Here is a 27,104-nt window from a genome sequence, read left to right on the forward strand (position 1 = left end):
GAAAGCTGAATTTTGTCATAAAATCAAATATTGAGCCAGGGTTTAAAATAGAAAATTTTACTTTGAACAACAGTATGAGAAAAAAGTCTTTTAAAAGCAAGTTAAACTGGAATAGCTTCATTTTTTTAAAATGGAAATTTTGTGCTTGACAGCATCATGAGGTTTTACTTCCAATATTAAGCCAGATCTTCCAACGTGTGACAATGTTGAGCACCTGGAACCATTTTTTGTTGTTACTGTTTATTTGCTATTTTCTCAAGTTAATCAACTCAGTTAATAGTAATTGTGTTACAATACAAATGAAACCAAATCCATATTCTAGACAAACACTTAACAGAAATGCAGTCAGGGTCAAAGACTTTCCAGCCATTTATTAATAAGAATATACAGAGAAAAAATGTGATATATTGTATATACAATACAATATATGCAAACCCACAAACAATTTTGGAAAAGTTTTGGTTCACTTCTAAGCTGTGATTTGAATTTTGGTACTGGGACCAATCATTGATGAGATACATGGCGAATGAGTGTTCTGACTTGGTATCAACCCAAGTTAAGCAAATTTAGAGAGGTAATCTTTAAATAGCACAATCTGCATTTGAAAATTTATTATCCATCATCCCAATTTCTTATGTGATATAATATGAGCCAGGGCTCATGTTGTTAAGTGACAACGATTAAAATAAAGACTTAAATGTTTGGAAAGGACATGAATGAGAAGTTAACAAAAAGGCAGATTCTGCATAAAACAAGATGAGCACACAAAAATACTATAAAATAAACAAGCTGAACAGAGGTAAATTACACAGGCAAAAAGATGAGCATAAGCTAGCAGCAGCAGTACAATAAAATGTGGGTTTAGCGCTCAAAACTACATCTACAGGATGCCAAGAAGGATTAGTATTAAGGACACTGATGAGACTTGGAGCACAGGCTGACCCCCAGTGCAGAGCAGGAGGCACTAACTATGCTCTCACACACTCACTCGTTCATCACTCAGCCACATGTTCACTCACTCATCACTCACTCAGCTACAGAACAAGACATGAGCCACCAGGAGAGGCCCCCACAAGTCCCAGTTTTCACCTTCATTAAAACATTGAGCATTTTGTCCACAGACTTCACTAACTGACACATGTAGCCAATTTAAAGCATAAAACTTCATTCAGAACATTCATAATATCTTCAGGTTATCCAATTTTTCACATTCTGTTGATGAACAGGGCAGATTCTTGCCAGGATAAGATTAAAAACTGACTAGGAACAGACAGTTTTGTCTATTTTTGAGTAAACCATAGTAATGTCCTTGTCATTCACAATTTTGTAAATATTCTTATAGAGCCTTTAAAATTCTTCCACATACAGCAGGGCACAGTATAAGCAAACATTCTCTCAAGCCAAGAACTCTGTTAAAAATAAAGCATAGAACTAAGTGATCCATTCATCATATAAGCAAATGTACTACTGGGGACCAGCAAGAACTGCTGGGCAGTTTGAAGTGAAACTACCATAATCGCAGTTGAGTCTTGATGATTTTAAGAACTTGGAAAAACTCTTAGCGTTTTCAGTCAGTCATTAAAGCTTCACAACACATAAGACACGAGAACACACACCCATTGTTTCCAGTGTGGAAACTAACGCACAGAGAAGCACCGATGAGAGCCAGTCTGGGAATGGCCAAGAAAACCTAAGCTCTCTGTGTGTGGCGACCAATTCCCACTCCTGAGAAGCTCAAGGTCACAAAATTTGAGGGATAGTATTAAGATTCTAGAGTCTGTCCCAAAGCACTGGCAGTAAATTTACACATAATCAAGCCTGTTCATTGAGAGGACAGGGCCGATAGCCTCACTCCATCAACCTCCACTGAGATGAAGAGAGTGCAGAACAAGGCAGCTTTCTAATGAAGATGAAAATTTATGTAGACGGTCGTTATTATGACAAAGTCTACACTTCATTCTCCCTAAAAATAAAGGTTCAGAAGTTTACTTCTTAACCATTACCAATCTGGATAACACTCTGTCTGTGTGAAGGAAGTAGTGTGATAAACATGGGACCGTGAAGGAGAAACAGTTCACGTAATCCAATGATAATACAAATCTGGGTTGCTAAGTTAGCAATGTAACTATAGAGTTTAGCTGTGAATGAAAGTAGTTTATTGTATATTTTCAAATGCAGATTGTTTTAAATACTCTATCAGTATTTATAAATTGGAGTATCTATAGATAATTTCCACATTATCTTCAAATAATTACTGGAAAAGCTGTAACAGTTTCCTCAAAGTAAGTTACTTTCCAATTTTAAAAATGTAAGCACCCACTAGCATAAACATTAAGAATTTCACTTGTTTTAATGGTCTGTAGCATGTTTTACTGATTTAAGTGCCTAAAACTTTAGCACAAGTGACAACAGAATTTATTTGGAACACAATAGTGTTCAGTCAATTTGAAAATAATGATGAGCAATCAGAATGCTAATTGTTGAATTTGGTCGCTGCTTTCTTAAAATTACAGGGTAATGATCAATTCATGTACTTTTCTAAGAGCACAGAGGGTACAAATGGCTAAAACTTTTGAGATGTATCATACATAGGATACAACTCCTGTATTTATACTTTTGTTTAGTAAAAGTGAAGTTCTACAAAAAATAAAACTAGGCATTTCAGCACTTCCAGAATAATCCTAGTGTTTGTCCTCTATCATTGAACTTTCCTGATCCTACGAGCTCAATTGACCTTTAATTGCTCTCAGAGGATGGGCCCTGATCTGTGTAAGTCATTACAAGAAGTCCCTAAGCAACCAAGAACAGTGAAACAATGCAAAGGCCCAAATACTTAGGGGAAGCCAGGTGTTGTGGTCTCTGCCTATCATTCTAGCACTCAGGAGGCTGAGGCAAGAAAATCAAATGTGAGGTCAAGTTGAGCTACAGCGAGACCCTAGCTCAGCAAAACAAAACCAACCAACCAAAAATAAATAAATGAATAAACAAAAAGCAAAACCAGCCAACCATATAAACAAATTTACAACTTTCTATAAATCACAATGGTCTTCAAAGTACATTCCTATGCACTATCCCATTGAAGACAGGACAAGAGCCAGTTAGGAGAGATGCTATTGCGCTTGTACCTTGAATAAGGTTAAGTTTGATACATCATGAAATGTATCACAGGGCTAAGACAATAAATGGAGGGGACAAGGCATAATACATGGTCATTGTGGGAGGATCCCCTGAGGGGTTATGGCATCCTTTTCAATTTTGTCTCTCAATGTTTCTACTGCAAGGCCAAGGGTGACAGACACTGCATAAGCAATGTTCTGGATGTTCTGGAGTCTATCCACAGTACTAGTAACTACAAACAACACCACAGACCACAAAACAAGACACCTGCACAACTACCCCCACCAAACACTTCTACTTAAGAAGGGGAATGTTTAGTTAAGTTGTTTTCACCAGGACAAGTAGTTCAGGCTGCACTTCTATTAGAGATGACTCTGGGAAGGGTCATCAAAGCTGAAGAATTATAGACTGATCACACAAGATTTGGGAGTCTTTCTTTTTTGATTATTTTAAAAATTTGTTTATTTATTTGTATGCACATGTGTGCATGTGAAGATCAGAGAGCAACTTAGGAGAGTCCATAATCTCCTTCTACCATGTAGGCCCAGGGATCAAACTCTGGTCATCAAGTTTGACAACAAATGCCCTACACCAATAAGCCGCCTTGTCAGCCATTAAATTCTTTTTTTTTTTTAAACAGCAATTCTATAGGAGCTATCATGAAGATAGTTACATTTTATTTTATAATTACAAGTACAACTCCAAAAAATATACTTAAGAAAAAAATTCCAAATTCCAAATTTGTCAAACCTATGTATAAGTATCTTTGTATAAATCAACAGTCCTTTTTTGTTATGGCCCAAATAAGCGAGAGTCTAAATATCCAAAGGGCCAAACCATGATGTAAATGCTCAAGCTCCAAGATGGAGAACAAATGCAAAAACGTCACATAGAGGCTTCCATTGCTGGTTTACAAAGTGCAGTCAACAGTACTGACTTCAGTGTAAGTCACAGCTTGTTCTTTAAGGCACGAAGTCTTAACAAGGCAACAAGAGGTCTCATAATACAACTGACAGAAAGGAATTTCACTTCATCTTAGCAAAAAAGCACATTAGCATTAAGGAATTTAATTTTCAAAATAAGCTTCAAACTACAGAGGTTATTTGTATATCATCATCATTCATTGTCCCTCTACATAGGAGTCTAACCACCTTAACATTCCAAAAGGATGCCAACTATTTTCCAGGCAGGCTTACCACTCTCAAAGACAGTAGCATCTAAAACAAAGTAGTTTTTAAAACAAATAAAAACAAAACAAACACCAGGGTCTCGCTGTGCTCCCACTAGTCTCAGGAGAGCTAGTCTTGAATTCATTAAGGGACACTAGTCCTCACATTGCAGTGTTAGCAAAGAGTACCCTTGTGTTCTTTTTCAAAAAACAAAGCAAAAGCAAAAACAAAAACAAACAAATACCCCTACAAGTCTACCAGACCCAGCAAGGCCAAATGATGTAGGTATGTATTTTCTGTAGAATAAATCCAACTTCCTATATTCTGAATATCATAAAAGTCATTTCAGGCTTTTCCAAGGTTAGTCTTAACTTTGGCCTCTTGGCTACAGTTTTGTATTTCAAGTAATTACTAGTGAGCCTTAGCCCACAATAACATTAAATTTTTTACTATAAATGTATGGTTCCCCCCCTCCCCCCCTTGAGACAGGATCTCTCTACATAACCCTGGCTGCCTGGAACCCACTCTGTAGGCTAGGCTGGCCTCGAAATCACAGAGATCTGTCTGCCTCTGCCTTCAAGTGCTGGGATTAAAGGTCTGAGCCCCCATGTTTAGCAAATGTATGTTTTAAAATAAGGGGACCAAAGGGCACAGAAACTGTGGCTTTTTTTTGTTTTGTTTTTGTTTTTCGAGACAGGGTTTCTCTGTGGCTTTGGAGCCTGTCCTGGAACTAGCTCTGTAGACCAGGCTGGTCTCGAACTCACAGAGATCTGCCTGCCTCTGCCTCCCGAGTGCTGGGATAAAAGGCGTGTGCCACCATCGCCCGGCGAAATTGTAGCATTTTTTTTATAGGAATTTCAGGAAATATGTAACACATTCAGGCTATGACAAAATGCACAATCCTCGTCTTAACACCTTCCTTTATTTTGGAATACAGGGACCTACATGATGCTTACCTATTCTGATAGCTGTAGTAGGCTGCATCACGAGGAATTGTACACAGCTGCTTCCCATAACAGCACAAAGTCTGTGGGGAAAACTCATACTGCAAAAACAAAGAGAAAATACTAAACGTATATCCCACTTACCATCCCCAAGTATCTAGCATGCTATGGAGTCACACCCAACTAGTAAGTTACTAACTAGAACATGAGGTAATATTCTGCCAATGTTCATAGCTGTTTCAGGAAATTTTTTACTTTTAATATGACAGAATTGGCATATCTCTGGTTTCAGATATTACAGACAGATACAATGGCCAAAGGACACTGAGAGAGATCTGCCAGTGAGTACCTCTCACTTTGACCATGATATCACATCAACAAGGCAACTGTTACTAAGACTGCAATATACCCTAGAGCTCCCAAGCACATGTTTATGGTCAGAATCTTAGTGTAACACCATCTTGGTTGGATTAACCAGAAAAATTTCTTTTCCAGAAATACTATACCTTTCGTCCACAGCAATATCCAAGAGACTGCATAACAGGGTCGATTTCTTGCTCAAAGACCTCTGCGAGTTTACTGCAAAATTTATACACCCGGGATGTCTTACGATTATATAGCCACGCATTGTTGAACATAAGCCAGACATCGTCCACATACTGCCAGGGTTCTTGGTACTGCCCTGTATCCAGCTTCCGTTTGATGGTAGAAAGGTCCATAGGATTCTTCACAATATCAAAATAATCCTAAAAGAATAAAGTCAACCTCATGAGTGAATCCCCCAAAGTTTAACAATAAAAAAATCAGACATTCTATTCCCAAGAGTAAAAAATGAAGTGAAAAGAGGATAACTGCAAATATTCCTTTGATTTGACTTGCTAATATGGCGACTGATAATGTGCGTGTGTGACTAAATTACTGCAAAGGCAAAGCTAAAGCAAACAATAAAGGGATTATTAGAACACAATTTTAATGAAAATGAGGGGTTTAATTTGCTGAATAAAAATGGTAAACAAATGCATCAGAAAATGCATACTTCTACAGAAACAAAATGCAATTTAATGATTAACACAAACACTAATTTTGAAAGAGCACATGGCCTTTCCAAGTCTCCCAAGGATATCAAATAGGGATTGATTTGTATATCATAGTTGGCATTTTTATTCTTTAGGCCAATTCTTGTAGACAAACTGTACACAAAGCCTCTAAAGGGGCTCTGTGCTAAAGCAAGTGGGCTTCAGAACAGTAAATGCTTCTGACCCATCAATAACAGCTGACAGAGATTTTTATATGAGGGGGAAAATCCTCAAAGCAATTATTTTACTTAATTTTAAGAGATGAAGCAATAGATACTCAATGTTCTAACCCATCCTTCATATTAACTTACTGGGATTCCTAAGAGCTGGGGATCTACAGGCTGCCGAAAAGGTAAAGACTCTGGGTCCTGTCTGTAGAGTGCTTCTAGAGTTGGCATAAGTGCCTGGCGTAGCTCCTCAGGTTTAAAGACTAGAAGGAGAAAAACATCGGGAAGATAAATCACATAAAGGGCACTCAGATACATCCATCATCACATTCAAACTACAAGCCTAGTGGCTTCTACTTCCCACCCACAATTCTTTCTGAGCACTCTGACATTTTATTCATCACTGGAGGAATTCTTGAACTAGAGGCCTAAGTTGGGGTTTCTGAATATAGTAAAGTGTGGCCTTTAAATCTGACACTCAGACCATGAGACAAAATAGAGCATGGAGGAGTTTGTTTCAACAAAAATTCCCAATCTTCAAATATTGCTGCAACAGAAAACGAAGTTAATTTCTAATTCTGCTTCCCTGACCAAGCTAGGCAGTAAATAAAGCCATTTCATTGCTGGGACCTTTTGTGAATTCTCTGGTGATGCTCTTTTATGTTTGGCTCAGTTAAATTCAACTCACTTGAAATATACCTTTCTCTACTGCACCCCCATACACAAATGTAAACGATAACTACAAAAATAGAAAGTCTCTGAAAGTTCATGGTGTTTCTTTAACATCTGCCAGTGCCTACTGCTCTCCCCTCTTAGCCATCACATTTCCCACCCATTCTGTGGTTACTATTGTCCTATAATTCCAATGCTCAGGAGGGCAAGGCAAAAAAGGACTGCTTTCAGTTCCAGGCCAGCGTGGGCTATGGGAGCGAGACTCTATCTCAAAGTAAGCCAGTCAGACAGCCAAAAATAAACAATTAAAAATACATAAATATGCCGGGCGGTGGTGGCGCACGCCTTTAATCCCAGCACTGGGGAGGCAGAGGCAGGTGGATCTCTGTGAGTTCGAGGCCAGCCTGGTCTACAAGAGCTAGTTCCAGGACAGGAACCAAAAAGCTACGGAGAAACCCTGTCTCGAAAAAAATCCAAAAAAAAAAAAATAAAATAAAATAAAAAAAAATACGTAAATAAACCTGGGCGGTGATGGCACACACCTTTAATCCCAGCATTCAGGAGGCAGAGGCAGGCAGATCTCTGTGAGTTCGAGATCAGCCTGAGCTAGTTCCTGGGCAGGCTTCAAAGCTACAGAGAAACCTTGCCTTGAAAACCAAATAAGTAAACAAATAAGCAAACAAACAGGCTCCCAAATACCTTCAAGATAGGACAGTCATTAGATGATAGAACACACCCTACTCTAGTCCTCAGGGAGTAGGTTAGTATTTCCTCCACAAAGAAAATGAACAGAAAAATGTATGTTGAAGCAGTTCTGGTGGTTGACGTTGTGAGTGATCCAAACTTTATGGGTTTTTTTGTTTGTTTGTTTTGTATTTTTCTGGCTGTGATGTCGAATGTCTTTAATCCCAGCACTTGGGAGGTAGAAGCAAACTGATCTCTGTGAGTTCAGGACAGCTTGGTCTACACAGTGAGTTTCAAGCCAGGCCATACCAGCCAAGAATACACAGTGAGATAAAAGTTTCAGTTGGGTCATGGGGTGTGTGTGTGTGTGTGTGTGTGTGTGTGTGTGTGTGTGTGTGTGTGTGTTGTCATTTCTGATTGGGGATTCTAACTTGTCAAATTCTGGGAATTTATCTGATCATTTTTTTCACAGGAAAGGTTAAAGGTTAACAGAGAAATTCAACTTAACATCCTCAGTTTAGGCATGTAAACACATGCCCCAAGGTTCTCCATAATTTATCCTTATCAGAGCAGGGACTGTCCAGGTATCCTGCATTGTCTTGTTGACAGACACTGCCTCTTTTGCAGGACACCAGGCTGCTCTTGTCCTTGTACTACTGGCTCAAGGTCTAGATGAACAGAGAAGACTCATTATAACATCTCCAGCACCTAGTAACATAAAGGTCCACTCAAGACATGCTCCAGTAACCTTGTAAATAATGAACATTCTTGCTTTCTTTCTGCTAACTTCATTCTTCTTTTATAAAACAGTTACAAAGGAGCACCTGGTTTTTGTTTTTTTTTTTTTGTTTTTTGTTTTTGTGGATGTGAGGTGGGGGTGGGGTAATGTGCTTTTGTGTTTTTATCTTCTGAGACAGGGACTTAGTATGTATAGGCTAGAAATTTACTACATAGCCCAGGTTGGTTTTGAACTCATTATTCTACCGCCCCAGTCTCCCAAGTGCTAGGATTGCAGGCTTATGCCACCATGCCCAACCCTATCCAGTATCCAGAGTAATGTGGTTATCCTAGTTTCATGTGTATACAGTGGTGGTAGTGTGTGCACACGTGCAGAATGTGGGAGGCCCAAAGCTGACACTCTTTTTTCATTGTTCTTCACCTTATTCAAGTCAAGGTCCTGATGCAAACTCAGAACTTGTAAGAATAGCTAATCTAACTAGCTGGCTAGCTTGTTCCAAGGACCCCTTGTCTCTTCTACTTCCTGAGTACTAGAATAACAAGCAAGTCAATACACCTACCTGTCCCTTAAGAGGGATCTGCGAGTGTTGAACTCTAGTCCCCATGCTTGCTGCTTGTACATCAAATACTGCTAAGCAACTTTCTCAGCCCCTTAAATAATTCTTTATTAGAAAACATCTAACCAAAAGCTTTTTCGTTCCAACAGATAAGAGGTTGACAAATTACTATGAAAATTACTACTTTCCATAAGTCAGGGTCTCAAAATGGCCTTTAACCTTTTATAATGACCAGGAAAAGTATATTTTATGACAAATTAAAATGAAAAGAAATTAAAGTTTGAGTGTCAAAAAATAAAGCTTTTATGGGCACATAGTCATTTTCACTTATTTGCATATCATCTGCTGCTGTCTTTGAGGCAGTCAATTTTAACAGAGACCTTATAAAGCCTGAAATACTACCTAGCCTGTCAAAGAAAATGCCTGCTAATAGGTGGGTCTTGACTGGACAAGCTCTATTTCCTGCATTTGGGAGACAGGGGTGGCAGGGCATACTGAGTTACACAGGGAGACCTTATCTAAAAAGTTTGCTCATGCTGGGTGTGGCAGTGCTGTGGGTCAATGGTTTGTACCCTGTCAATTGTATTTTAATAAAATGCTGATTGTACAGTAGCCAGTCAGGAAGTATAGGCAGGACAACCAGACAGGAAGTAGAGGCGGGTCAATGAGAACAGGAGAATTCTGGAAAGAAGGAAGTCCTAGTCTGCAGTCTTGACCTAGCCTCAGAGGAAGCAAGATGTGACTGCCTCGCCAAATAAGGTACTAAGCCTTGTGGCTAACATAGACAAGAATGGACTACTATTAAGTTATAATAGTTAATAAGGAGTCTGAGCCACTAGGCCAACCAGTTTAAAACTAATGTAGACTTCTGTGTGATTTCTTTGGGACTTAACGACTGTGGGAACCAGGCAGGACAGAAAACCTCAGTCAATATGGCAGCACATGCCTTTAACCCCAGTACTCAGAAGGCAGAGATAAGTGAATCTCTGTAAGTCTGCTAGTATTACATAGGGAGACCCCATCTCAAAAAAAAAAAAATAACAAACAAAAAAACCCCCCAAAAAACCTGCTTACAGGCTAATGAGATAGCTTACTAGGTAAAGCCACTTGCTGCCAAGCCTGACAACCTGAGCTTAATCTGTGGGATGGACCTGTATGATGCAAAGAATCAACTCCTACAAGTTTTGCACTGACTTCCACTTACCCGTATGTGTCGTGTGTGGGCACCCTCATGCCCTCCAAAAAAAAAAAAAAGGCAATTTTAGGGGCTAAAGAGGAAGCTTAGTGGTTAAGAGCACTTGCTGCTCTCTTCCTGGGGACTGGAGTTTAGTTCCCATCACCCATGTTGAGTAGCTCACAACCACCTGTAACTTCAGCTCCAGGGGATCCTTCCATCTACTAGACACTGTAGACATACACAGATACACAGTCTTAAAGAAAAGGTCTGCTCACTCTCACTCTTCTCCCCAGTGGTAAGTAAAGTGTCTGAATGTGTGTCACTCTGTTTAATTTGTCAATTAAAGCCTATGCTAAATAAAGTATTTTCAAATTCCTATCTTTACCATGCTTGTGTAATATGACTCCATAAGGAAAGAGAAGTCGGTAACTATATCAGAATCAATTTCCCTGTGACTAATTAGCTGGTGTGGTACAGAATGTTATTACACTTTGCAAGCATCATAAGCTTCATTCAGTAAGAATGGTAAACTATACACAATTCTCAAGTGTGTGGCTTATAACACCCATGCAGCCCAATATGTAGTACTGAAGATTCAACAAAGTAGTTTTACATAAACTGAACAACTCAGTTTACTAATCAGTGAAGAATGTCCTAGCACTGTCCTAGGTCTCTCTGGGGTCTCTGAGATCCAAATGACCCCTAACACAGAAACACACTATGTTAGTAGTGGCACTGAGGAGGCAATGAATGGGAGGTTCTTCCAGTCTTTGTGGCCACACTACTCTGAGGAAAAAGAATGCCAGCCAACACAGTACATCCTTGATGAGGTAGTAGCATCAATGCTCTCGATAAATCTCATCTTCCCACATGTGCTGCCACTCTGTAATACAACAGGAGGTCACGCTGTGGAGCAGCAGCCTTGGGAACCAGCAGCAGGGTCAGCACAGAGGATGACAGCAGGAACTGATTCTCTCCCCCGAAGACAGAGAACTTACAAGGGTCACTTGTTACTCAGCTGGGCGGTGGTGGCGCAGGCCTTTAATTCCAGCACAGGAGGGGGGGCAGAGGCAGGGGGATCTCTGTGAGTTCCGGGCCAGCCTGGTCTACAAGAGCTAGTTCCAGGACAGGCACCAAAGCTACAGAGAAGCCTTGTCTTGAAAAACAAACCAAACCAAACAAACAAAAACCAAAGCTGTTACTCAGTTCTTGTCTGTGGCAAAGTTTTGTCTCAAAAAAAATCAACTAAGTGAGTCAGTTACTTCAAGGACAAATGACAATATTTGTGGCCAATGGTAAAATCTGGCCTTCATCAAAAATGTTTTGGAAAACTTTTGCCACATGAGCTTGCTATTTTTCAAAGTTTTTAAGATTTGTTTTATGAAACTGACAGTGATACTGGAAACTGTGAGTCTTTGTAGAAGGGGGTTGATACAGCATCAAGTATGTCAGCACTTAGAAAATGCTCATAACTCAATGACCTAGTACCTTGCAGTTGACCAAAGGATGACATTAACTCACCCTCAAGAGTTTCTGCTTGTTGAATTTTGAAGTATCTGTCAGAGCAGAGTACTCCTAGTTACCTGAAAGGGCCATGAAGAATTCCTCACCCAGTTCAAACAATACCATCTCAACAGAGTGTAGGAGAGACCTCAATAGTCCAAGTCACCGTAACACTCTTCAAAACATTGCAGGATCACAAAATAATGTCACTTTCTTACAATTTTTGTTTGGAAAGATAATTTTCGTAAAAATGTGTTCATTGAGGTTAGCGATATCACAGGTAGTGATATCCCATTCTTGGGATGGGAGCGGGGTAAATGTTACCATTAACAGACATTAATTTAAATGAATTAAATATTTTTATTTTCCTCAGTTTTACTTCTTCAAAGGATAAGCAATGACAACATAGTCCAACATAATCAAAAACCCACTATACAAGGAATTCCCTTCCCATGTGGAGCTTTACTGCCTCAGTCACCTATATTCTCTGCACTTTCTCAACTTCCAAGGTCAAGCAAGGGTCACTTAACAATCTTCCAGCATCCTGTTTCTACCGTGGACACATCTTCAGTGGAGTACACTCAATTTCTACTTGCCCTGAGCTAACCTCATACATCTGGAACTTTATATTCCCATGCCAGGCCAAGTCACAGCAGCTAGACAGCCCCTTACTCCTCTCCATCAGCACAAATCTCTAATTCGCACACATATGTGCTGAAAGCACAACACACGGACAGTAATCATTTGCCTCAAATGAGAGCATTTTTGTCCAACAGCTCTTTTATCTGCCTCTGCAGAGCCTACAACCCTTAGCTTGTTCAACAATCCAGAACAACATCTCACCTCAGAAGACAGCCATAGCCTGTTATTGTTATTTTTCTCTTACATATGTGTGGGGGTGGGGGTGGGGGCGTATGCAGTACTTCAGTGTGTACAGGCGTGTATACCTCTGCATGCATTCATGGAGGCCAGGGGGACAACTGGAGTCCTGCCTTATTCCTTTAAGAAGTCTCTTACTAAACCTGGAGTTGCGGGGCTCTGGTGACACACGCCTTTGATCCCAGCACTCGGGAGGCAGAGGCAGGCGGATCTCTGTGGAGTTTGAGGCCAGCCTGGTCTACAGAGTAAGTTCCACAACAGGCTCCAAAGCTACAGAGAAACCCTGTCTTGAAAAACCAAAACCAACCAACCAAACAAACAAAAACAAAAACAACAACAAAAAACCTGGAGTTATCCTGGTGGTTGGCAAGTCCCAGCTTCTCAAGTCTCTGCCTCCCACAGTGCACACCCAGCATTTTATAGGATTGCTAGGATCCCAACTCTGGTCCTCATGTTTGCCCAGCATACTGAATTTTTCCATCCCTGTTGTCTCCATTCTCAGAAGTAAAACTTAGAGAATGACAGGCAAAGAGCATAAAAAGAAATTTGTAATCATTTTCCCACCACAGCTTTCAATCTTTGGTGTGGAAGCACAGCTAGTCTTAAGTTATAGAAAATGTGACCTACTTTTTTTGCGTGGCTGCGAAGGGGATGTTGACTGTGAGGCTGTGCCATTAGCACTGTTCTCTTCTTCCTCTTTAGCTTCTACTTTTACTTCGGGTTTCTTTTCTTCTACTTCCATTGGTTCTGATTTCTGCTCTGTTGTGTCTGTTTCTTCTTTTACTTGAGAAGATCCTTGTAAGTCCTCTTCTAACATCTTGAGAAAAATAGAGCCACAGAAGATAGATAACTGTCAGACCCCATAACCTAGTCTATTTCTACTCTTTTTTTTTTTTTGGTTTTTCGAGACAGGGTTTCTCTGTGGTTTTGGAGCCTGTCCTGGAACTAGCTCTGTAGACCAGGCTGGTCTCGAACTCACAGAGATCCGCCTGCCTCTGCCTCCCGAGTGCTGGGATTAAAGGCGTGCGCCACCACTGCCCGGCGTCTATTTCTACTCTTAAGTCTCTTTGCATACATGGGTTTGCTAAGAGTTCTTCTGGTTAAAGGTACACGTCCATTTTTTTTTTTTCTTGTTAAGGAAAGGAACAAAATACCCCATGTCCACTGAATCACTTCATACAGCACTGAATCATAGTTCTAATTAAAATTTTTTCAAAATAAAAGTAAGCTTATAGCCGGGCAATGGTGGTGTACGCCTTTAATCCCAGCATTCAGGAGGCAGAGGCAGGTAGACCTCTAAGGGTTCAAGGCCAGCCTGGTCTACAAGAGTTTCAGGACAATCAGTACCACACAGAGAAACCTTATCTCCAAATGACAAAAAGGGGGGGGGAGTATGTTTATATGCTCAGTGAAATACTGATACATCTAGTTGGGAAGCAAAAGTATCTTGGAAAACTGGAACAAGGATCAAAACCCCATGCTCTGAGATAAAGAGTGTGATATGAGGCTTGGACTAATTGGGAAACCTTTGTCCCACCTGAGGGACACATCCCACATCAGGTGGGACACTGCCTGCCATAAAGAAATATTAGTGTATTGATGGAAGAATTGTTCATCTTTTGAGGAAAATCAAGTATCAAAAGTTTTATTTGCAATTTCCTGATTTTCAAAATACTGAGCAGTTCAAACAAAACCACAAATTCACAGGCTAGATTCAGCTCTTGGCTCCCAGATTTCAAGTTCTTCCATAAGTTAGTAAACGAATATATCGCCCCCTTCTACAAAACTAGAAATGAATGAAGAACATCACCAAAAAGACTTCTAGAAAATGCCAACATTTAAAATGAATATCCAAACATCATGGTAGGTCCTGAGGATATATAGGTAAAGCTACCACACACAAGCCATGTATTGCCACCTGGGGAACAACATGTACCTCAGACCTAGGTTCCCCCTTGGATTCACCAGGATCAGGCTCAGCATCATCGGTCTGAACTTCTGTCTTTATTTCCTGCATGGGAACTTCAGGTCCTGGCTGCTGGGAACTGGTTTCAGCACTGGTCACAGAGGAGGGAGTGGGGACCCTATTATCAATGCTGGCTGCTGCCTGAGAAAGCTGCAAAGATAATAATCATTCATCACTGTAAAGCAGACCACATCAATGCCTTCAGCTCCTGCCCTTTCAACCCCGGCTTTCTTTTTAGTATTTCTCTATACAACCTAAGCACCTAGTAGGAACACTAAAGAACAGAAGCTCTTGGAAAGCACTCTAGAGGAAGTCACTGCCAGAAACATGATTTACTTCTTACCAAAAATGAAGAGCCAGGAGAATAGTTTTCTAAATTCTAACATAAAATTATTTTCTCTTCGTTTTCTACTAGATTATTTGACCATTATTTCCCTTCATTAGCATTCAGGCTCATGATAAACACTTAAGTAGTTATGAGGAGATTGAGAACTAACGGCCTATGTGAAGCAGAATATCCAATAAGCCTGTGTTAACACAGGACAATGATGGTGTTGGAGTAAACAAACATTCCATGGCCATGTGACGGACTTTACCCAATAAAGTACCACATAAACTAATAAAGGAGATAGAAAGAAATCTCTTTAGAGGGCACAGGATGCAGTCAGTGGCAGAGTGCTTGCCTTACGCCCTGGTCTGAAGGTAGGAAACAACTTAAGAGACAAAATGCAGTGTCAGAGAAAGTATATGTCCTTATGGAGAAAGAAAAATAATAATGTCATCTTTGGAACTGTCATTTGATTAATTCTGTCATTCTACAAATATTCTGAATATCCCAGAATGGAATTAACATAAATCTGAGAGGAGGGGAATCTATAGACTAGACTCAAAAGGAAACGATACTAAGATTTCTGTATTTCTAGAAAGGCACTTGGCTAGGCACTGGCCAGTAGTCCTGGGATGATGCAGGGAACACCTCCCATCCTTCCAAAGCCACCTACAGAAAAGAATGGGCTGGTTAGAGCCATAGAAGGTACAAGCCTTCACACTGTTGTTTCAATATGAGTAAGAAAATGATGGAGGAAGGTCATTTGTCTATGTGTTACTTTCATTGGCTAATAAAGAAACTGCCTTGGCTTTTGATAGGACAGCAGCTTAGATAGGCGGAGTAGACAGAACAGAATGCTGGGAGAAAGAAGGCAGTGAAGCAGCTGCCATGGAGCCAGCCGCCAGGTCAGACATGCTGAATCTTTCCTGGTAAGCCACCACCTCGTGGTGCTACACAGATTACTAAATATGGGTTAAAGCAAGATGTGAGAATTAGCCAATAAGAGGCTGAAACTAATGGGCCAGGCAGTGTTTAAATGAATACAATTTGTGTGTTGATATTTCCAGGGTAAAGCTAGCCATGCGGAATCCGAGCAGAATAAAAAACAGGCCTGCTCGGCTCATCACTACAAGAAAAGTCTTCCATTCTGAAAGAAGGCTGATGAGCCGGGTTAGAGAACCTGTAGTTTGGAGCTTGGCATGTTTACCAAACCAATGAATCTAAGCACAAAAACTATTAAAACCTAGATGATATTAATCTAGAACAGAAAACAGGGAAAATAATTGTTGTACATACAGTTCAATTTGTCTTTACTGTGATATACCAATGACTATTAATTTCTGCAAAGTACTTCAACCAAGGGTAATTCTAAGCCAGGCCTTCCTTTAGGGCCAATAGTAAGAACAAAGCACAATTTATTACAGTTCCATCAGGAACACACACACTTTTTAGCATCAGAGCAAAATGCCACAGCATCCTGACAGGGTATTCTTTCTTTCTTTTCCTTCCTTCCATTATTATTATTATTATTATTATTATTATTATTATTATTATTATTAATAGGTCTTACTTTGTGGCTCTAGCTAGTTTCATGCTTAGAATTGCCTGCCTGCCTCTGCCTCTCGAGTGCCTGAGAGAACATTGTTATGGGAAAGTATTCTCTAAGAGTTTAGCTTGATAATGACAGACTGAAAGAGGCTCACCGGTGTGCCAGGAGGCTGAGTGTGCACAGGTGTTGGCTGCTGCTGTGATGACTGAGGGGTAGCAACAGATGGTGGCTGCACTGGGGTTTGAGGCTGTGGAGTCACCTGGGCCTGTGCTGCTGCCTGGACTGTAGGGGTACTCTGTGTTTGGGCAGCACTGGGTACTGAGCCAGGAGTTGGAGTAGGAGTCTGCCCAGATGACACAGGAGTGGATGGCTGAGTGGGAGCTGCTGGCTGGGGAGGTGTCATCCCAGGTGGCGTAGGATGTTGGAGAGAGGGCATGCCAGCAGCTGTGGAAGCAGGAGGTGGAGTTGGGTGCAAAGGTGACTGTGTCACTGGTGGGCAGGGCAGCTGACTGGCCTGGGGAGCCAACATGTTCAGAGGATTAGGAAGAGCACCACCAGGCACCTGGCTCTAAAAGAAACAGAGAGAGTGTATGTTAAAAGTACGTTACCCAATTGAAAACATCAGAGACTTGAAAAAGAAAATTTAATCACAGTTTCTTAATTAGTTCTGCTAGTTTCATGGGGCTGTTTCACTTGTACAAATTCACAGACTAAACATTTATAGCATACACCGTACCATGTAATAAAGTTCACACTCAACTGCTTCTCATACTCTGAGTTGTACAACTACAATATCTAGCTACAATATTCATGGCTTAGACAGGTGATTACTTAGCTTACTGACTTCATGTTTTGTCACATCTACTTGTAACTTGGACCACAGAAAAAAGTGGGTTTTTTTCTTTTGGGGGGAGCTGAAACACTGGATCATGTGAGTACAGTGGTTTTCAACTGTGGAGACACTAGAGAATTGTTGACCTTTCAAAAAAAAAAAAAAAAGAATCAACATCACACAGAAGTTTGGCCTGGGCACCCAGAACAGTTTCACAGGATGACAACCACAACCAGCCAAATACTGAAGTGCTGCCTATAACTACTTGTACACCATAAAAGCAGACCTAAAGAGTTAAGAACATACTTATATTTACTATCTGGCTTTTTATAGAAAGGTCTACTGTTGGTCATTGTGGCATATGGCTGAGAAAGGAAGACTGCAGTCTGGGCTGCATGGGGAGACTGTAGGAAGAAGGGGAATTGGTTTCCCGACCTCTGTTCTAAAGAAATGATAGAGAAATTAATCATTATGGAGTAAATCTAACTCATTCAATATTAGCTCATTGTCTAAAAAGACATGAATCTTATATTTTGGGAAAGATTTGACCTATTTTAAATACTTTGTATGTAGCTGACATTTGATACACAACAATTAACCAAAGCAGTAAAATGAATGGAAAAGGAGTATCTTCAGCTTTAAATGAATAACTGAAACATACTCAATGAGGAGAGTGCTATTCTCAATGATCCTGCTAGCCTGACACCCCAACATAGGCAGCACACAAACTGAGTCACTAAGAGGAAATTCACCCTTCTTCAAGTACCAGCATTTCTCAGGGTGACATGTTAATCTTAGATCTCTAAAATATACAAAGAGGAACCAAAATCCAAAGATCAAAACATAAAGCATAAGCAAAAAAAACAAAACAAAAAACCCAATCATTTTACTTTTTGTGTGAAGTTCACATAGAGAGAGCCGAAAAATTAAAAATTACAGGACAAAATGGAGAACAATGAAGAAATATATATATTCTAGAACTCTAACATCCATAAAATAAAGTAAGACAGGATCTTGTCACAGAGGCTGGGGCTGTCCAGGTTCCCACACTGAATGTACCTGTGAAACGCCTGTCTGGGCTGCTGGCTGCCCCATACTGACACTGTTCACACTCATTGCCCCACTGGATGATGGGAACTGGTTCTGTGGCAGAAATTGGTTCTGAGTGGGTGCCTGGGCCATCATGTTGTTGGCGTGGGTGCTCATCATGTTTGGAGGCTGAGGCATCCGGGAAGGAGAAATGGCCATCTATAAAATAAGAATCAGGAGTGCTACAGTACAGATGAGGTAGGATAGAGTCTTCAAGATATGCAGTGCAATGGAGAACCAAAAGCCTTACAAATCTAGTACATTTTGGTCTTAAGGGCCAGTACTTGCTAAGGACTCCCTCATTCCTAGGCACTTTTCTACACCTTCTTAAGCTATCTCTTAAGTAAGCCAATGTTCAACTGTCTCCTGAATAGCAATCAGTGACATACTATAATTTAGAATTCTATCATGCCTTTAATTAGTTAAAGTTGTTTCAGGTCAAGCTCAAATCAACTGACACTGACAACAGGAGCTGTTGGATGCCTGTTCCACCCTTTACATTAATTCCTGCAGATTTTTTATTCCATTAAAATAAATAAGTAAAGCCGGGCGATGGTGGCGCATGCCTTTAATCCAGCACTCGGGAGGCAGAGGCAGGCGGATCTCTGTGAGTTCGAGACCAGCCTGGTCTACAGAGCTAGTTCCAGGACAGGCTCCAAAGCCACAGAGAAACCCTGTCTCGAAAAACCAAAAAAAAAAAAAAAAAAAGTAACAGTCAAATAATTCTCATTGCAGCAACAGTTTTGTTTGCTTGTTTAAGAGAAATAAAACACAGCTCAAAATCAAAGGAATAAACACCCTAGAATCCTCAGTTAATAATGGGAGATCCCTGATCAGAGAACATTACACCAAGCAAAGACTAGGAAGAGAAGCACTTACACCTGGAACTGAGGCCATGCTGTTCATCGGAACAGAGTGGTTCATGGGGGAGGCTGCACGAGGTCCCATTGGTGCTTGTGGCAACTGGACGTTTCCCAGGGACATTGGGTTAAATGAATTCATCCCTGGAAACAGTTATGATAGTTCATTAATAAAAGCATCCACAAGAAAAGAAATATATTCATCAAATACATTCTAAGACAGAACACATGGATAACAGACAACAGAGAGGAACTCACAAGCAAATCAGAACAGACAGTAGACATGAGGGAAGGTTGGAACAAACCAGATCTAATGTGCACGAAGCATGGAAGAACAAAGCAGACAAGGAGGTCTTGTGAAGGAATGAGGTTGCTCCATCTACACAGGAGATATTTCCTAGGACTACCTAAGTGTACCTTCACTTAACAACCCTAGCAGCAATTTAGTCCAGGCTTCAAAGCTTCTTGGCTAGGTTGATATTGTTAGAATCTGTGCTAAGACTCAAAATACCACCTCAATACTCCCAGGACCTTCAGTAGGAAGTGCCAAGGGCTACCCTAAGTCTCCATCTGTTTGCAGAAACACACCAATGACAAAGACTTCATTGGGATGTATCTTCAGATAACAGAGACTAATCTTATTAATTTTTTACAAAACTATGCAAATTGTGGGCTCAAAATAAATCCCAGTGTAAGTGGTTATTCTGCCATACACTAATCTAACAGAATCCCTCAGCAAGTTTTTTGAGAGGTCTTGCCTTGCCATTGCCACAAGAGAATCTCCTTATCCCTGCAGTGACTGTCCAAAACTGCCAACCTCAAATGGCCAAATTCCAACAAGGCCCAAGAGGCCTTATCAGGCACCTTTCCATGACAATTTTGTGCAGATACTGAAAAACAGCTCTGAAAGAAATCTGCATTTGCACAGAGCGGTGGTGGTGCATCCTTTAATCCCAGCACTTGGGAGGCAGAGGCAGGCAGATCTTATGAGTTCAAGGCCAGCCTGGTCTACAAGAGCTAGTTCCAGGACAGACTCCAAAGCCACAGAGAAACCAGCAGGAAAGGCTGGTAAGTACTGACCCAGAGAATGTCTTACCATGTTGTCTGTGGCTCCCTATCTAAATCAATGCCCATATACCCATAAGCATTCAGCTACACTGCTATGGCTCAATTTCTCAACCACTTGACTTCCTCCACCCCTCAAATCCAACCCAAACAAGCTCTTGGCAAGTTTATTCAGTGTCTGTTTCAGTATGCAGTAACACTGTCACAAATTCAAATCACTTACCCATCCCTCTCAAACTGCTCTGTATACTGCAATGCCTTTCTTTACCACTTGGATGATGTCCCCAGTTCATTTAACAATCTGGCTGTTCAGGTCTCAGTATATCAAGAGCTGAAAAGCTTACAAATGTCCCGCAGCCCTGATGCCTACTCCAACTTCCCATAGTAATGCTGAACTGAGCCATGAGTAGTGTTAGACAGCTATCACTACTCTAGTGAGGCACGAGCTCTGCATTTAGCCTCCTGGGGCTGATAACTTGCCAGCTTCAATGCTGATGGCCTAGAGTAGTACTGTACCTTCTCAGTCCCCCATAGGTGCTTGTCACAGATAGGCTCACAGACTCTCCTGATGAATATTCAGAAAGGCCTTTTCCTTCCTATTGTTTCTTTTATTTAATTTCCTAATAAAATCTCTCCGGGGGGGGGGGGGGGGGTTGTTGGTCAAAACCCTATTCTTGACCTCTTTGGAAAACTCTAATTTCCAAATTTTTAAAAACAAGAGACTCACATTCTTATCAGAAAGAAGAAATAAAAAGAGTAAAAAAGAATACAAAAGGGAAAACGGGGGGATTTGTCGCCATTGAAAATTAAACTAAAACATGGTTGACAATAAATAGTTAAATACCTTGAGAAACCTGCATGCGATTCACTTGCAGAGGCAAGGGCCCATCTATAAGGAGAAAAATTTTGAATTAATTAAAAAAAAGAGGAAATATATACTCAAGTTTAAAAAGAACTTGCCAGCACACCCTTTAAAAAGCCTCCCCATGCCAGGCAGTGGTAGCACATGCACTCAGGAGGCAGAGGGAGGAGGATCTCCAAGTTTGAGGCCAGTCTGGTCTACAAAGTTAGTTCCAGGACAGCCAGGGCTACACAGAGCAACCTTGTTTCAAAAAACCAAAAATGAATAAAACAAAGCAAAGCCTTCCCATGATGGAAGCTCAATGTCCTCATAGGACACAGCCATACAAAAAGCTTCCCAAGTGCAAACTTTTGGAGATCATAACTGCGCATTCTTAGAAATATATCCCAAAGATTAGAGGAAAACTAAGCAAGCAGGATAAGAGCTGGTAAAAAGAAAAATAGTCCTTACTTGGAGGTCTCACAGACTGGGCTGGTGGGATCACAGGGGGCTGAGCCCCCGGAGCTGGCAATGCTGGCTGGTTTCCCAAGATGCCTTGCTTATGTAAACGTGACCTCCGTTTTTCTTCTAGTTCTTTTTGTATTTTATAGATTTTCTCTGCTAATAAATGATAGTACTCATCCTAAAAGGAATAATGTTCAATGTTAAGGAATCAAAAGATCTAAGAACCATTCATTTGTTTTGTATATCCCAACAGAAAATGAACTCTTCATTCACTCATTCATTTATTCACACATTCACATGTTGCTGCTGGGGATCAAACTCAGGGCCTCGGTGTACTAAGCAGTTACTACACCAGTAAGTACATTTTAAGTGCATTAACAGAGGCCTGGCACATCTGATAAACCAAAGAATCACTTTTGCCTCTAAATTCCTAGTGATGCCAGCATAACCCTTAATTTCCTCTTTATTGAACTAGTGACTTTACTGGACACATCAAATTGAAGGTGCTAAATACTGTTATTTATTTTTTCTGCACAACTAAAGCTTTCTCTTGGGTATCCACTGACATTAGCAGTAACTTACTACAAGAATTCTAAAGAATACCCACTGTGAAAAAAGATGACCCAGGGGGACACACTTTATTTTATGCATCCTTTGTCCTCCTAAGAGACTGCAGGGATCTCATCCTTACTGGGACATGTGTCAAGGTCCTCAGGATAAGGAGTCTCCTAGAGCACACAGATTCTGGATAACTAACTAGACAAATACCATTTCCTACCTACAGGTTCAACAACTGTTTCACAACTTACCCTACTGTTAGCAGACTCATACATGTCTCCCTCCACTTTCTTAGCATAGGCGACCAGGTTCTCCATGCGGCGATCCTTCAGAGCTGCAGGGTCGGGAGTTGGGAAGATGGCTTGGACACTGAAAGGACAATATACTCTATCAACTTGCTTTCAAGGTGGTCACAGGAAAACTCTTTGCCTTGTGCATGAATATGGGAAACAATATTAACCTTTAATCTATACACCAAACACAAATATGTGCTATATTAAGAAAAATATGATTCTAAACCCCTATTTAGCAACTATTCATTATAAGCAGAACAAAATTAGGAAGAATCCAGTTCATTCACTTCACTTCAACTTAGGTAGCTTGAAACATTAACTTTCTGTATGTTAGCTAACTATATGGTGATAACATATACACTCACCCTCATCAGTAAACCTCCAAACCCAAATTCCCCCAAGTTGTAGGGAACTCTATAACTAGTCTCAGTCATTGAACACACCTGAGCTCAAAACCAAAGAAGATAGGCTTCAGGTCACATCTCTATGCTCTCTGATGCCACTATTCAATGGGGCCAGAGTAGGGGAAATTCAGCCTTCCTAGGTCTTTTAACAGTGGGGATGGCTTTCTGAAACAAGCATGGACCCTCAGCAGCTATGAGCTATAAACTGGGATTGAACATGCAAATGAAAAACAAAATCAAACATCTATGCACCCACAAAGACTCAACAATATCCTCAGTCACAAAATGTGAATCTGACTGATGAGGGTTACGTACAGTTTATGCACTAGGTGGCTCCGCAGGTCCTGAGTCACATGTTCATGCCAGCCTTTTCGAACACCAGTGCTGGAAGGAGGTGCTGCTGTCGGTATCGTGCTGAGGCTTCCAATGTTACCAGAGTTTGAGCCATCACTCATCAGTGGACTAGAGAGGGAAATAACAACACTTCATGCAGCTGCTCAGGTGAACCAATGAAATGCAGCCCATCTTCTTCAACAATATATGACTTAAAAGTTTAAGAGAAACATAAAATATATCTACCAGAATTCAAATTGTTTCTGTTTTACATTTATCATTTTAAAAGAAAAATAGGCTAGAGAGATGGTTCTGCTGTCAAGAGGGCTTGTTTTGCCTTCAGAGGACCAGACTTCAGTTTCCAACACCCACACTAAAACAGCTCACAACTGCTAGTCACTCTAGTTCAAGAGAATCCAACACCCTCTTTTGGCCCTTGACAATTTACATTTAATCACCAGGACATGGTGTAAGAAGAGAACCAATTCCTAGAAGTTGTCCCGACCCTCACACTATGCACTACAACATGAGTGTTCACACATACATGCACATAAATGTAATTCTCTCACTTACTCACACACAATTTTAAAAAAATGGTTAAAGAAGCCAAAATCCATTCCCACCTTCTCAGTAAGCGATTTCTCTGCCACATACCGAGTTTTATGTAACCCCCACCCATTCTGTGCCCACTTGTTCTGCAGATACAAGCTATCTGAATCTTCAGTCTTACTTGGTGGCCCCCAAGGAAGTTGGAAGCGCTGATTCTGAGATCAAGTTTGGTGGTTGCTGATCTGTTGTTATTCCTCCCGCTGGAATACTCATTGGGTTGTTTCCTTTAAAGACAAAGAAAAATGAAATCAATGCTGACATTATATACACAATTCCAAGTTCCTATAATGAATAAGCAAGTGACCACATAAAGAACTCATATGAAGGATACCAAGGTAAGGCAAGACAGAAACTCAGAAAGCTGTATTTTTCGTTAGTGGTGACTAACTTCAACAAATTCCACTGTCACTGTCAATTCCTTCCTATTTTTACTCTACGGTCTAAATAAAATGTGACTGGTATTGTTCTCTTTTTTAATGGTTGCTACTTTTTATGCTATGGCTATTCTAGTCAGCAACTGCAACTCTGCTGCTACCAGCAGCAGCTAGGCTGCAAAAGCTGCAAACAGGAAATTATGTTCTCTCAGGCACCGACCCTTTCAAAGTTACTAAGAGAACTTATCTGAATCTCTGTCCTGCTAAAGACCTCAAGATTCAAAGAATCCTGCTTTCCAGAGAGACTGAATGGCAAGCAGTTCACCTAGCTCATCCCTTATGTCTCCCAAGAAGTCCTTGTGCTTTTTCTCGCCCCTCCTTATACACCCTTCTCCACCTGGCTCCTGATGGCAGGCGAATTTTATTTAATCAAACACATACTTTATATCATTAAACAAATGTTCCAGAGCATAAACAAACATAACACACCTTAAAATAATATTCTACAACAGTATAGAGGCTGACTAGGATCCTAAATGTACTCTATGGCTGCAGAGAAAATGATCATTACTCATTTGCAGTCTTCCAATTTTTCTTTTTCATTACTGGCAAATTCTCAACAACTATACTGACTTGCCTGGCACATACCTGTGTGTTGGGGTTGTCAGAAAGTAAACTTACAAAATCTAAGTTTAGGGGGAAAATAGAGAAAGGCCAGTTTGTCTATAATCTTCATATTAAAGAAAAAGATGCAACTCAGTGATTAATAGAATTCCCAAAGTACACTATCAATAAGGAGGAGAGTAGATATAATTTGGATATCAGGGTTTCAACCCATTCTCCCAGACATTATTAATTGATAATCATTTCTGTGTTTTTCAAAAAAAAATAACACGGGTGGTTTTAATTGGTCCATCTCTTAATCTCTCTCAGCATTACAGGATATCAAATTTGGGGCCTCATGTACACTAAACAAGTGATTTACTACTGAGCTACATCCCTAGCCTTTCACTCGTCATTTTTTATTGACTCACTAGTGCCACCAATCACAACTTCACTGATAGCACTGCCCACACTGTGAACAGTGGCAGTTAAAAGAACAGAGAGAAAAGGTTAACTGATGGAAGCTGCTGAGTGTCCACTGCTAACTAGCTTTATTCTACATGGTCACTTCCAATGATGGGAAGACCACAAACAAAAAGACGTAGCAAAACCGTATGTAGCCCTTAAACAAGTGGTATACTTAAAGAGTCCACACAGGTTAGATTCTCCAATATAAGCCACAAGGATGACCTTTATAAACTGTCAAGACAAAGTGGTACACACAAAGCAAATCATTGTTTCATTTAAAAATGTAGTTCTTGCCCTGGAAAAATACACCTCAGTCTTCTCTGGAAGATCATTAATCCAAAGCAATGAATCTGAAGTCAAAACACAAACTGAAGAGAGCCTTAGGTTCTAGCAAATATTATCATCTTTACCCTAATCTGGAGAAAGTTGTTCTTGAATGCTCCTTGACTTACCTAGGGCATTGAGAGTTCTCATCTGCTGGTGGGCTGGAGGTTGTGTTGGCTGCTGGCCAGGAACTTGAGGCTGCAGCTGCGTCTGGGGCTGGTTCATGTAGGGGAGTCCTAGAGCAGCATAGGCCCGCTGCATTGAACTGGGGTCTATGGGATTTGGGTTACTTAAAGAAGTGGCATTCTGTTGCCCTGCACCAACAGAACCAATTGTGTTTTGAATTCCACTAGCTGGAGATCCCAGGATGGCTAGAAGAACAAACAGACAGACAAGCAAAGAAGTTAAGTAAAAGGGAGATGCCCACAAATGAACTGTAAATAATGTGAGGCGAATATGTCTTTCAAAGACTAGGAATGTATGGGAAGCTTTAAAGTCAGCAAGGAAAGAGGTAGTGCTGGATTGTTCTATGTTGTCTAGCAGGAGTTAAGGAACAAAAATCTAAAGTAAATCCACTTTTTGAGTTTAAAAGCAACAGAACAAAAAAAAATGAAGAGATCACTTAGTAAAAAAATAGTATGTATTAAAATCTAGACACACCTAGAGAATCAGACACAAGGAGAGTGTCTAAATACATCATTCTGTATGGTCCAACAACTACCTCTCAAGTGAAGGAAGGAACCTTCCTAAGCTGTTGCCCCCACCTATCTTTTGGTACTCACCTCTGTAAACTGAGAGGAATAGTAAAGGTGAAACATGGTTGGACAATTTTTATTCAACAAATCTATGAGGTGATCCTCTACATTACAAAATGACATTTCTCTAAACTCACTCGTATAATGACAGCATTAGCAACAAGCTTTTCTTAACAAGAGCACCATGCTAGGCTGTACTACACTTGATTTACTGACAGATCTGGATAGAATTAAGAGATGGAATGAAGCTTCAAGATTCCAAATGAGCTTTAATTTATCTAGATGCCACCTCAGTATCCTTGCAATCCAGGACCTAGACGTGCCTCATGTAGCTTTCAGCCACCATGACCCAAGCTCACAAGCAGTATGCAGAGCAGCTGTCTAACCCCAGGAAATTAAAAGGAAAACCCATTGTCCACATGAGAAACTCATACTAAAGGACTTCAGATGAAATGACATAACCTGTAATGCTCACTCACTTTTCTGGTCATTTCAAGTCTAACCCATATACCCACCAATACAATTCACCCATTTGGTAAAGATTCTATAGGGCAGAGGTTTTCTGACACACTATTTATTCTTATCATTAAGAGGTCCTTTATTTTAAACCTGTACAAAGTTTAGAGCCATGTCAGATGTAAAATCAAAGACGTTTTATACATTAAGCTTATAAAGTTGACATTATATGATCTTCTGACATATGAA

At 40.5% G+C, this 27,104-nt stretch overlaps 1 protein-coding gene across 3 annotated transcripts in view; it reads right to left on the reverse strand.

Moving 5' to 3' along the window:
- The window catches only part of Crebbp (CREB binding lysine acetyltransferase), a 139,028-nt gene that overhangs the window by 20,834 nt on the left and 91,090 nt on the right, over positions 1–27,104 (reverse strand). For 2 of the 3 annotated variants that reach the window (XM_075941802.1, XM_075941800.1), the window contains 14 exons: positions 25,773–26,015; positions 23,997–24,099; positions 23,249–23,395; positions 22,488–22,605; positions 21,685–21,856; positions 21,217–21,261; positions 19,327–19,451; positions 18,418–18,606; positions 16,681–17,094; positions 14,620–14,799; positions 13,311–13,500; positions 6,618–6,736; positions 5,737–5,976; positions 5,243–5,331 (listed from right to left, as the gene is read on the reverse strand). In XM_075941802.1, coding sequence (XP_075797917.1) covers positions 5,243–5,331; positions 5,737–5,976; positions 6,618–6,736; positions 13,311–13,500; positions 14,620–14,799; positions 16,681–17,094; positions 18,418–18,606; positions 19,327–19,451; positions 21,217–21,261; positions 21,685–21,856; positions 22,488–22,605; positions 23,249–23,395; positions 23,997–24,099; positions 25,773–26,015 — 2,374 coding nt within the window. The remainder of the gene's footprint in view (positions 1–5,242; positions 5,332–5,736; positions 5,977–6,617; positions 6,737–13,310; positions 13,501–14,619; positions 14,800–16,680; positions 17,095–18,417; positions 18,607–19,326; positions 19,452–21,216; positions 21,262–21,684; positions 21,857–22,487; positions 22,606–23,248; positions 23,396–23,996; positions 24,100–25,772; positions 26,016–27,104) is intronic. The other variant, XM_075941801.1, reaches the window with a different exon arrangement.

Source organism: Microtus pennsylvanicus, chromosome 11 (assembly GCF_037038515.1).
Source record: "Microtus pennsylvanicus isolate mMicPen1 chromosome 11, mMicPen1.hap1, whole genome shotgun sequence".
NCBI classification, from domain to species: domain Eukaryota; kingdom Metazoa; phylum Chordata; class Mammalia; order Rodentia; family Cricetidae; genus Microtus; species Microtus pennsylvanicus.